The sequence below is a fragment of the Ceratotherium simum genome, chromosome X (assembly GCF_057802395.1).
Source record: "Ceratotherium simum simum isolate JZ-2026a chromosome X, ASM5780239v1, whole genome shotgun sequence".
In the NCBI taxonomy this organism is placed as follows: domain Eukaryota; kingdom Metazoa; phylum Chordata; class Mammalia; order Perissodactyla; family Rhinocerotidae; genus Ceratotherium; species Ceratotherium simum.
This window is the reverse complement of record NC_141940.1, coordinates 111,965,209-111,977,692: the sequence shown is the minus strand read 5'-3', so window position 1 is coordinate 111,977,692 and position 12,484 is coordinate 111,965,209. Positions and strand designations below refer to the sequence as shown.

Below are 12,484 nucleotides of genomic sequence, written 5' to 3'. Positions count from 1 at the left end.
GTCTCTCTAAAAAATTAGTATCCAGATATTTTTAGGCACAAAATTGTACAGCTTCATAAATTGCTTGAACACACTAAATGAACACTTAATGTGCTTTTTATAAATAATCTTGCTGTTTGGCACTTGGAAGTATAGGCATGGTTTTTCCAAAGCAGGATATAAATATAAGGAAATGGCAAAAAAAGATGTTGAGAACACTTGATAAAATCTTTTATTAATAATAAGGGAACTGAGCCTTTCATGTAGTTTCCATAATCTTCTCTTGATTTTTATGTTACCATTCTTTAAATTTCGCACTAGGCAATCGGAATTTGGAGAGCTTTTTCCCCTTAACTTGTTCTCAAAATGAAAATGTTTATTTTCATTTCAATGACACGTGGTGAGGGAGGTTGTGATATTCTATTTTGCGTTTTAATAATTTTATAATTCTACTGTTCTTGTTACTCACTATCCATTTTACTACATGGTTGAGCTCAATGCCCTTGGGATAAATATGAAGAGTTTACATCATGAGCAAACTGCAAAGAAGCGGTATATAAGAGCATATCCTATCTTACAAGATAGATACACTAGAACACAGTCACCTCCATCTAAGAATTTACATAATTTAATCATTCATAATACATGCTTATCAGGGTCTTTTTAGGTTTAGAAAATGGCCTGTTCAAAAATGAATTTTTATGAACTATAAAACATTTTTGGTCTTCATTCCCCACCCTGTGTTATAACGCAGTAACTTCAGAGGTATGTGATGTCACTACTCGTCTCTAATACTCCTATGGATGTATATGGTTCAGGATATCACACAAGAAGCTAAACCAAACCCATGTGTTTCATTTTGTTGCTTTTTCTAAGCAATGGGTCAAAGAAAAAAGATGAACCTGATCAAATATGTCATCCTCCACATCATACATTTAAGAGTGCTGTTTTATGTAAACCTTGCTATGGTGCACCACAACCTTCAGAATGAAATTGTCCTGAAATACTGAATCTTTTAAAAATTTTAGGTGTACTAGGCTTTTATTGTTTTGCTTTTCTTTTTCTTTTTTTAATATAATCATATTCCTGATATCTACTTTCAATAGGCAAGTTTAAAAAACATTACTTGATAATAGAAAAGGGGAGAGTCATTGCTGGAAATATTCACAGAGGATTAGTGATGGGGAAAGACACCCTCCAACTCTGTTCAGTAACCTGATTGTTACCTAACAGCAAGATGATCTGGGTATTGGTTTATGTATGGTTATGTGTGTGTATTGGTCTATATGTAATATTTTAAAGACACGTACCTCAGGCCTGCCCCAGTGGCATAGTGGTTAAGTTCCCACGCTCCACTTCGGTGGCCCGGGGTTCACAAGTTTGGATCCCAGGCGCGGACCTATGCATTGCTTATCAAGCCACGCTGTGGCAGGTGTCCCACATATAAAGTAGAGGAAGATGGGCACAGATATTAGCCCACGGCCAATCTTCCTCAGCAGAAAGAGGAGGATTGGCCGTAGATGTTAGCTCAGGGCTAATCTTCCTCACCAAAAAATAAATAAATAAATAAATAAAATAAAGGCACATACCTAAGTCTTCAAGAGATAATATATTTATAATAATTATATTTCATAATTTATCTGGTTATTTCATAATTTCTAAAGCATTATCATATGTATTTAAAATATATAGTGCTAGTCATGACAGGACCTAGTAATTGGAATGAAAAAGTAATTCTTAAGTTTAATTTTCTTCTATAAAATCCGTATGTGTATATATATATATACACATACATACACACATTTATACATATACCCACATATATATACCTATACCCAAATATATGTATATATGCGTATATATACACATGGAATATTGAAGTCTCACCTTCTATTTTTTTGAGCAGCTGTAAGTTTGATTGTGAGGTAATTTGCAAAAACACTTTGAGCACCCCACCACCATCCATCTGTTCCCTCCTCAGAAGTGAGCATTGGAACAGTAGAAAAAATTTTTTTGCCAGTCTGTGAAATCTGTGGGAAAAAAGAAAACATCATGTTTCTCAAGTATTCTGAGACTTATTTACTAAATTCATTTGGCCTATATATTCCTTATCATGTCAGCACATATGTCTTTGTAATTGTGAGGACTCACTAATTTCTATTTGGTAATCATTATTTGTGCATTTCTCCCGTGGTTCTTATTCTTTTTTCCCTTCCCAATACATTATTCTGTGTCAGTTACTGACAACTTCATTGGAATGTTCACTGTAGGCCCAATATCCTCTTACCTGTATTTTCTTGTTTTAAAGCATTGGTGATATGGTAAGATACTGAATTTAGAATTAATATTAAAGAACTTCCCCATCAGTATGTTTGAAAAGATTCTAAATTCAGTATTCGTACCCCTGAACACCTTATGTTAAAACAGCCTCCCCCAATCCCTGGCACCTTAGACATTCTAATTTTTTGCCTTCTTTTTTTAATATTACTTGCTACTACTTGACATATGTTTATTTGTGTCCCTATTTATTGTCTGTCTCCCTTACTAAGATATAAGCATCATGAAGGCAGACACTTTGTTTTATCTCTGTATACTTGGTTCCTAGAATGGTACCTGGCACACATACGCTCTCAATAAATATTTCTTGACTCAATTAATGCATATATGTCTGCTATTCATAATAGCCTGTGAATACCAAATCATAACTGCAGCAAAAGTATAGTAAGCATCTTCTAGCTGTGGCCTTAATGACAAGTTTATCCAAGACAGCACCAACATTTATCTAGTGTTCAGCTTTTGTGGCTATATTGCAGTGGCCTGAGTTTATCCACACACTTTCTAAAGAGCTTTTCTTATGAACAGAATTTTTCTTCCTAAAAGTAGTTTAATTTTTCAGTTGTCTTATGAAATTTAGCAATTCTGGAGCTCATTGAAGGCAGGAATTATATCTTATTTTTGTTCCTCTAGTGGTTCCTCTAGGGGTACCATCATCATTTTCACTCAAAAAGCACCAGGCCAGTCTTTCCCAAGAGTGCTAAGATTTGCCTTGTAGTACAAATTCAACCACTTTCTCACTGCAAATGACCTATAGACTAGATTTTAATTTTGACCTCTTACTAATGATTAGAGTCATTTTTAAAAGGTTATTTGTCATGAAGTTGACTTCTTGACTTATAGTTTATAATTTTCTGGAGTATGTGTGTGTATACCATGCTACTGAATTCATTAGATCAATCTTTATTTTATTACATTTCTACTCCAGTCCCTTCTTCACTTCCCAAACATACCTGAGGTGATAATTTCATTTTAGGTTTCGTCAAAATAAAATTGGGCTTTAAATAACTTATTCTTAAAAATAAACCTAAATTTCCATGAATGTGATTTTGTCTATTAGAGACACAACTTTCCTCTCTTTTCAAGATATTCTAAGTTTCTGATGCACAGTTAACACCACTTGGCATAAATGATGAAATATATGAATCACTTCAAAGAGTGTCATCTTGCACTTGAAAGGGGAGATAAGCTCTTAGGAGAAAAAGTTCTCAAATACAATTTTTTCTTAAAACTTTATCTCGATCATATTATTCTACAATTTAATAATGTTAACTATACTAGTGATTCCAAATTTACTCAAGCTAGTTTGGAAGGTGGATTCTTCCTTAATTTCTGATTTGGGAAAGTATATGGATCATAGCTCAGGACTGACCAATGGGAAATTGTCAGGTTAGTGTAAAGATTTTGTGATTTGATAATCCGATGCAATGTAAACAGTCGGAGTAATGAACACAGGGAGAGATGGAGATTGAAATAATGCTTTGCTTCAGGCAGTTTCCTACATTGGCAATAGCAGCACTACTGAAAGAGGAAAGAAATAAGATTTATTTTTAAGTTACTATTGTTCATGGAAACAAATTTTCAGGATCTAAACAGAGATCCTAAAATTGTATAGGTCTAAAATTGTATAGGCTTATTTTGTCTTTGGAAAGCCTAATACCAATGTATTTAGAGACAAATTTCCGTCTCTATACTCCCAAGATGTATTTCTCCTTGGATTGTTAAATGAGCTTCATCAAAACTAATATTTCATAGTAAAACTTATTTTGACAGTCAAAGTCCATAACTTTTTCTCTTCTCAGGACAAATTATATCTGATAATTGTTTCAATATCTGTTTAGGAGCATTTGTTTTATTTTTTTAAAGATTTATTTATTTATTTTCCCCCCAAAGCCCCAATAGATAGTTGTATGTCATAGTTGCACAGCCTTCTAGTTGCCGTATGTGGGATGCAGCCTCAGCGTGGCCGGAGAAGCGGTGCGCCGGTGTGCGCCCGGGATCCGAACCCGGGCCGCCAGCATCAGAGAGCACGCACTTAACCGCTAAGCCACAGGGCCGGCCCTAGGAGCATTTGTTTTAAAGAAACAGAACAGCGGTAATATTTGGAGTGCTTCTACATTTGGAGCAACAGAATTAATAGGGAATTGGTCATCTCAAATCCCTTTATGTTACAGATATTAACAGATTTTCCCAAGGCTTTTCTATTGAAATGGCATCTTTGGTTTGGGATCAATGTATACTACAGCAAATTATAGCTCATTGAAGACTCCATGTGTCAAGAGTAGCAGAGAATACATTTTTTTATGTAGGATTATTCCATAAATTCTTAGTCATCTTAAAATAAATATTTCTAAGAAGTAAAGTATAAGAAATTAAGTTGCAAGGTTACTGATTTTAATATTTGTTTTTTCAGGTGGCTTAATAGAATTAATATGCTGACTGCAGGATATGCAGAAAGAGAGAGGATTAAGCAAGAACAAGGTAAAAGAATACTTATTTTTACAATTGTGTTATACTATTTTTCTTGCTATTATCCTATACAGTGGTTCACTGCTATCACTTGAGAGACAGTACATATGTCAGTTTGTGGTTATTTCTCTTACGGGCCCTTTGAATCCAAACCATAGCATCTTATAGGTAAGGTGTAATAAATTAAGCAGACAAGGAATAAACTCACAAGTCTTTAGAGCAGCTAATGTTGAGTTCTCTCCTGTTTGTTGCCGTATCCCTCAGTCTATCTCCTATGGAGGAAAAAATCTTAAAAATTAAAACACCTGTATTTGGTCCTATATATTGACCCAAGTCCATGTCCTTGGTGGTGAGTTTTTTCTGGTTGGCAGTTTCGTAGACATTTAAGTGGTCTTTTATGCAGAAAGCTCAGATGAATGATCCCTTCTTCCATAAATTATCTTTTTTGATTATGTTCTTCAGTAATGTTACAGTGTAACTCTGTGATCTTATGGAACTTGCCTTGGTATTGACCTCAGATTTATGAAACACAATGTCATGATGTAGGATTGAAATCTAAACGAAAGCTGTGGTCACTATTCTGAAGTGGCTTCACATTTACCCAAGAGCGTTTGTTGTACATCGTGTGGAAGCAAAATTGTTTTTTGAAAATTTTTGAGACAGCCTAAAGTTAAAAGAATTCCACAGTTTGATACACATACAAACATATTTCTAGTTGTGTCTCCAGTAAGCATAGCCTGTTTGTTGATGTGGAGATTCTAAAAACCTTCTGTTTCCTCTCAGAGTAAAACCTCAGCCAAAACTTTTCAAAACATCTAAAAACTAAAGGTTAGAGAGATCTAAAGAAGATAACCAGATCCTAAAACCAATCTGTCAGCAAATGTTTAGGGCAGGTGTCAGCAAACTTTCTATGAAGTGCCAAATAGTAAATATTTTAGACCTCGCAAGCCATCAAGTTTCTGTCGCGACTACTCAACTCTGCTATTGCAGCACAAAAGCAGCCGTAGACACATGAAGAGGTGTGTCTGTGCTCCAATCAAGCTTTATTTATGGACACTGGTATTGAATTTCATATCATTTTTCACATTTTGAAAAATATTCTTTTTTTGCTTTTTTTTAATCCATTTAAAAATTTAAAAAACATTCTTGATCCACAAGCCCTATAAAAACAGGCAGAGTGCCTCCTTGGCCTGTAGGCCATAGTTTACCAACCCCTGGTTTAGAGCCATCTGCTGAGGGAATGGGGGTGGGAGTAGTGGTGCAAGGTGAAGAGATAGGGCTGGAAGATTTCAAAGAAATAGCAAAACATGGTTCCTGCCAATGGGAATTTATCATCTTATTGAGGATCTCAAAAATACACACTTGAAATTGCTTAAGAAAAATTAAAGAGCAACATAATGTAAATCAGTACTAATTTTTGCACAACGTGCAACTGATTAAAAAAATTTGCTAAGTGGATGCAAAATTAAAAAAAAAAAAAAAAACCTGAGGAGGCAGGACTAATGAAGAAATACTTGCTAAAGAAAGTGATCGGTGAGGGCCGGCTCCGTGGCTTAGCGGTTGAGTGCACGCGCTCTGATGCTGGCGGCCCGGGTTCGGATCCCGGGCGCGCCCCGAGGCACCACTTCTCCGTCCAACGCGAGGCCGAGTCCCACGTACAGCAACTAGAAGGATGTGAACCTATGACATACAACTATCTACGGGGGATTAGGGGGGAAAAAAATGAATAAAAAAAATCTTTAAAAAAAAAAAAAAAAAAGAAAGTGATCGGTGAGCCTGATGTAAAGTCAGTGGTGGAGAGGGAGAAAAGATATTTTATTCAGTATTAAGTGTTTCTGTGTAAGGCCTTCAACTAGCACTCTAATTATATTAAGGTGAAATAGGCACCCGTCCTGCCTGAAATTGCACTGAATTCTAGTAGAAAAGATACTCTTAGTACAATACAGAAAGTGAAACGTAAGAAAGTACAAATCAAGTTCCATGGGAATGAGGCTGGAGAGATTCCTTCCAGGAGGAGAATGGGAAAAGGCTTTTTTGTGTGTGTGTGAGGAAGATCAGCCCTGAGCTAACATCTGCCAATCCTCCTCTTTTTGCTGAGAAAGACTGGCCCTGGGCTAACATCCGTGCCCATCTTCCTCCACTTTATATGGACGCCGCCACAGCATGGCTTGCCAAGTGGTGCGTTGGTGCGCACCCGGGATCCGGGCCGGTGAACCCCGGGCCACCGCAGTGGAGCGCGCGCACTTAACCTCTTGCGCCACTGGGCCGGCCCCTGGGAAAAGGCTTTATGCAGGTTCTGTTATCTGAGCTGGTTCTCAAAGGGATGAGAAGGATGTGAAGTCAACGAAGTAACAAAATAAAACATTCCTGGGAGTGGAAGCAGCATGGATACTTTCACAAATAACCTGGAAGCCATCTCCATCAAATCAGTGTGCAGAGGCAAACCCCAGCCAGGCCTATGAAGTGCCAGGCCAGTTATTAAGCCACATTTCTTCATTGTTAAAAGTTTATTAAGTTCATGCTTCAACTTAATTTATATGCCTAAAATTGTGGTAAGAGTACTTAAAAAAAAAAAATACCAGGCTTTCTTTTCAAATTTCTTTAAAGGGCATAAAACTTCTCTAAAGTGCATATAGATTTGTTTCTGATTTTTTTAAGATGCAAGAATTAGAACTGTGGCAATGTACTAATAGAAAAATGAATCTTTAAAGAAAGGCAATTTGTGTGAATAAGGAACCTTGGATTTTCAGGCTTAACTTCTGTATTTTATCACTTGATATTACTTTGAAGCTGGGCATGGTCTTGATTTTAGTGAATTTCCTTTGTACTTGGGTTATATAACCAAATTTCATTATGAATGAAAGAAGTGGTAAGTTATATTACATATACAGATTCCGAAAAGTATTTATTCCATGGATTCATGCTGCCTGGTCTGTCATGTGAGTATATATTTTAGTGCCTACTGGAGTGTGGTAGACAGTCATAGTCAGAAGCTAATAGTTATAATTCAAGTCTCTCTTGCTAATGCAGTGCAACCAGAATCTCTGAAATAATTTGTATTTCCACATAGAGTATACGTTCCTCAGGCACGTTAACATAGGTCAGAAATAGACTCCCTGCCTTCTGCGTGAGTAGGTCTCACGGCATTCTATGTAGAAAACTGCTGAATGCATGTGACAACTCTCCACTTTTTATAGAGTTATTTGACATCTCCTGAGTACCATTCTCAGTACTGAAGTTAAACTTCATACAAAATATTGCTCTTTGAGGATTGAGAATATTTCACAAAGATGCAAAGGAATAACTGCCAAACACTGTTTCTATTTAAATACCCAGTGCAGCTTGGAAGTGACTCTTTTATTAACTTGAATAAAAGTTTAGTGAATTGTTGTCTTTAACTACAGAAGTGTAAAGGATGTGGTGTTCTCTTTCATTATTCATTGTTGTGCTTAGAGAAAACAGCGTTACACTAAATTCTGCCAAGATCATAATTTGGCTAATTGCTAATCATTTTTCTATATTTTTTCAGCTTCAAGTCAGACATTCATGACACATTATTTTCAGTCACATATAAGGTCTTTGTAAAGTTTTAATCACATAAAAATGAATGAAATATATTGTATTTCTTTGCTAGTTCTAGATGAAAAAGTCAATTTTTTTCAAATTATTCTTTTGTATCAACATGAGAAGTAGAAATTTTCTTCTTCTAGTGATGGCACTGTTTATTCATGATTAGTGATTTATAAAATTGAATATCACTGCAAGAGACATTAAAAGTATCCATTTATTTTTGTGCAAAATAGAGAGCTAAGAAAAATAAATTTGCTCTTAGAATGAAAATCAGACAAATTTCAGCCTCTGAGCACAGTGTGCCTGTAATTTTCCACACAAACCCAAAAAAGCCTGACTAAATTTTCTATGTAGCCTATTCTCTGGCATTGCTCTTTCAAAGATACACAGCTTAGTGTGAGAAATGAAGTTAATTTGCAAAATGGTATTTTAGTCTTTTCTTAGGCAACCCAAGAAAACTTTAGATTGATGGTACTTTTTAATAAACCAAGAATTACATCAAATAGTGGATTAGAATTCCTCCTAATTTAGCAGGGCGGGGGTGGGGGGGGGAAGTAGAGAGAGAATCTTCCAAATCTATCACTTGTCAGGATAGCTATAGAGATCTTGAGAAAATGGTGATCATCTCCTTCTCAGTGTGCTAATAAGGACCACTTGAGGTGCTAACTCCTTGGGATGCCAAGGTATCAGTGCAAACATCAAGGAGAAGCTCAGGACAGGTGCCAGTTTCTGGAAATAGTGGGAATGGTAAAAGCAGAGTGATCTTGGCAAGCCCACTGCTTGGGGGCGGGATGGTGGTGCCCAGTCCCTTCACCTCCAGCAGTGACTTCCCAGTGGTATTTCAAGCTCCCACAAAACTACCCAGCCCAGGCCCCAGAGCTCCAGAATTCATTTTTCCTTGCTGGAACTTGCTACAAGAAAAAACTAATGGGTAAGAAGATGAACACCAGGCATTTATCTCTGTGTGATCTGGGTCAGAGTGTCCTGGCATGCTACCTACAAATCTACCCAAGAAGATCAGGGGTCCTAAGATTTATTGAGTGCTTTCAAGGTGCAAGGCTCTTGAATATATGTTACTTTACTTAGTACCCTCCCATACACACAACTCTGAAAGGTGGTTATTATTAGCCCCCTTTTACAGATGACAAAACAGACTCAGAGAGGTTAAGTAACCATCACAAGAGCACAGAAGTGGTAAGTGGTACAGCCAAGAACTGAACCTACATCTGCCCGAGTATATAGTTCATGCTTTTCCCATCACTGTTTGCTGGGTCCATTTCTGGGCAACTACATCAGTTCGTATTTGAGGGGAGACTTTGTATACTGGCCATCACCAGCGTGATCCAATGTAAAAACAAGACATCAATTTAAATTAACTAGTCTTTGCTTATCTTTTACTCAAAGAGAATAATTAATGTAAGAATAGAACTTTCAGAGTCCTTGTATTTTGAGGCCTAAATGAAATAATCTCCATTGCTAAATAGTTTCTATTTTCAAAAGCCAGAGTTATGGAGGAGGGGGACTTAAAGGATCGTGCATGTGTGTCACATTAAACTCTCCTGCTCTGTCGTATAAAAGAGTCCCAGTGACTTAGCCCTCCGAGGTTTAGAGCAAGGCAGTTTCTTAGTTCAAATCCCAGCTCTACTTCTTTCTATTTGTCATATATTAAGTACTCAATAAATGTTAGCTGTACTTATTAATATTAGTCAACACCACAAAGAAAATATATAAATGGGAATTCCTGGGTGGAGAGGGGTTCCTGGAAAAATATGTGCCATGATTTTTCACCTGAATCTGAATATTAGTTAAGCCTTCTGATGGTTCTTTTATGATTTAGATTTTCATAAGAATAAGGAACCTTTTGTTTTAAAACCTTTTCTTTTATCATCTAAAATTCATAAGGGTAATACTTCTAGGTTTTTCCTTGTAAATCACATAAAGAATTAACCCAGCAGTTACAGGGTGGTTGAGATATTAGTGGAACAGATTCTGATTATTGGCCTTTGTGCCATATTTTATTTACTCAACTAATGTATCTCTCAGAGTTTTTCCCCTTCGCTCTTGCCTGAGGTCTGCCAAGTCACTTTGTCTAGCAGCTTAGATTTTCTACCCTTTTAAGTAGTTCTAGAAGTTTAGAACTTGCAGCCCACATCAGCAGATTTGCCCTTTTGCATTTGGCAGGAATTAGAGTTTGCCATGTGTTTCCAAGTAGAGGTGGGAGTATGGTGTTATAGGGATTCATGTCAGCATGACTCTCGAAACAGTGATTGTTAGATAACTAGTGAATTGAAGCCAGAGAAGAGAATTGAGAACATTATTTTTGGAGCTGTTTAATCTGTAGAGATCTACGGCAATGTATGTATTGCTTTTCTCTGAGTGTTCATCTTTAGGATAAAATGATACACCTTTAAGAAGCATCTTGTGACATCATTCATTAATTTAAGCTTCAGAACAATTTGGTTTGGATCTCAAATACCCTAAACCTGATTTGGCTTATGCAGTGTCTTTTTCTTAACTCGTGGCTATGTGTAATTGCTTGCTTTAAAAGGAGGTTGGAATAGGGTGACTGTACTCTTCCTTCCTCCTCAAAACTCAGCTGAAAATAAAAATTGGTGGGCCTGGGGTAGGGGATGCTGGGGAGCAGGGTGTAGGAGTGAAATTTAAATTTCCTTTTGTTAGCTGGTAGTGTGTGTTTCTGAAAATATGGCTAGAAACATTTAATAGAATGTTGATGTATCCATGTGTGAATTTTCAGATTACTGGAGTGAGAGTGACAAGGAAGAAGCAGATACTCCGTCAACACCCAAACAGGACAGCCCTCCACCCCCCTATGATACATACCCGCGGCCTCCCTCTGTAAGTTGCCAACAGGAATGTACTTAATATAGCATTAGATTCTTTGACCTGAAACATCCCTTTGTGTGTTAAAAAAAATCATGTAGTGAGTTTCATGTCAGACCTCAGGTTTCTTAGGGGGAAAGAAAATAGGGAGTCTAAAAGCAGTAAGGGAAAAAATTTAAGTATACAAAGAATATTTAATCAGGAGAAACAGTCACCACAGCTTCCAGGCATAATAAATATCTGACCTGTTTTATTAAGAAAACATACCATTTGTGTCAGAGTAGGCTTCATGGAAATATCAAAAAGTTTTTCTAAGAAAACAAAAAAGTTTTCTTAGAAAAAGATATATAAATTGACCTTATCTGTTCTGCATGAATAAAGTTCATTCCTATGTCCTTTAGAAGCAACTCATAAAAATTAATATTATATCTGTATTGAACATGTTTTGGCATGTCGCTTTTTAGACAGCCAGGGGGTCTCATTTAATGTATATGTGTATATGGTGCTCCAGACGACTTAAACCTGTGTAAATTATTCTGTGTATAGACTGTACTTTGATCTTTTAATAGGATAGACAACTGTCCTGGTGTGCGTGGGACTATCCCACTTTATGCCTTTTTCTCATCAGAATTACTGAGATTGTCTCAGTTTAGATAATACATTGCATGGTCACAGTATTGGAAGAGTCAAATCGTGGGATTGAGTCTTCCACATAGGAAATGGAAGCCAACCTAATTCCACCTTCGTATTACTCTAGGGGATTTTTAATAAGAAGGGTGCTGTGTAAGATGTAGATATAATTCTACGTCACTTCTGAACCTTGGCTGTGCATAAGAATCACCTCTGGAACATTTTAGAATGCAGATGCTCAGGCCCAATCCAGATATATTAAATCAGAATATTTGGGACTGCAAACAGCTCACTGGACTGGACTGAACTTTTTGAGAACAGGGACCCTGTCCTATTCATCTACACATCCCCATGGCCTAGCACAGCACTGGTACTTTTTTATTAAGTACTTAATAAATATTTCTGAAATAAATGAATGGGCACTTTTGGCTAATAACTAAAAGGGAAGCCACATCTTTAATAAAAATGTTTGATGATAATGTCTCTTACCTAAGGAGAACAGGAGAAAAGTGGAAAAAATGCAGAATTGTTCTTACCTGTATGCACATTTCTTTAATAAATGCTGCAGTTTACCAAGTGCAACAGAATGCAAGGATGAGCTGTAGAAATGAAGTAATGAAGTCAATGACAAGATATAGTTTATATCATATTTTCCCTCTTT

At 36.6% G+C, this 12,484-nt stretch overlaps 1 protein-coding gene across 4 annotated transcripts in view; it reads left to right on the top strand.

Annotated features, from left to right (window-relative positions):
• Window positions 1–12,484, top strand: part of CNKSR2 (connector enhancer of kinase suppressor of Ras 2) — a 251,073-nt gene that overhangs the window by 195,640 nt on the left and 42,949 nt on the right. For all 4 annotated transcript variants that reach the window (XM_087427479.1, XM_004435189.3, XM_004435188.3 and 1 more), the window contains 2 exons: window positions 4,727–4,794; window positions 11,108–11,208. In XM_087427479.1, the coding sequence (XP_087283605.1) occupies window positions 4,727–4,794; window positions 11,108–11,208 (169 nt within the window). The remainder of the gene's footprint in view (window positions 1–4,726; window positions 4,795–11,107; window positions 11,209–12,484) is intronic.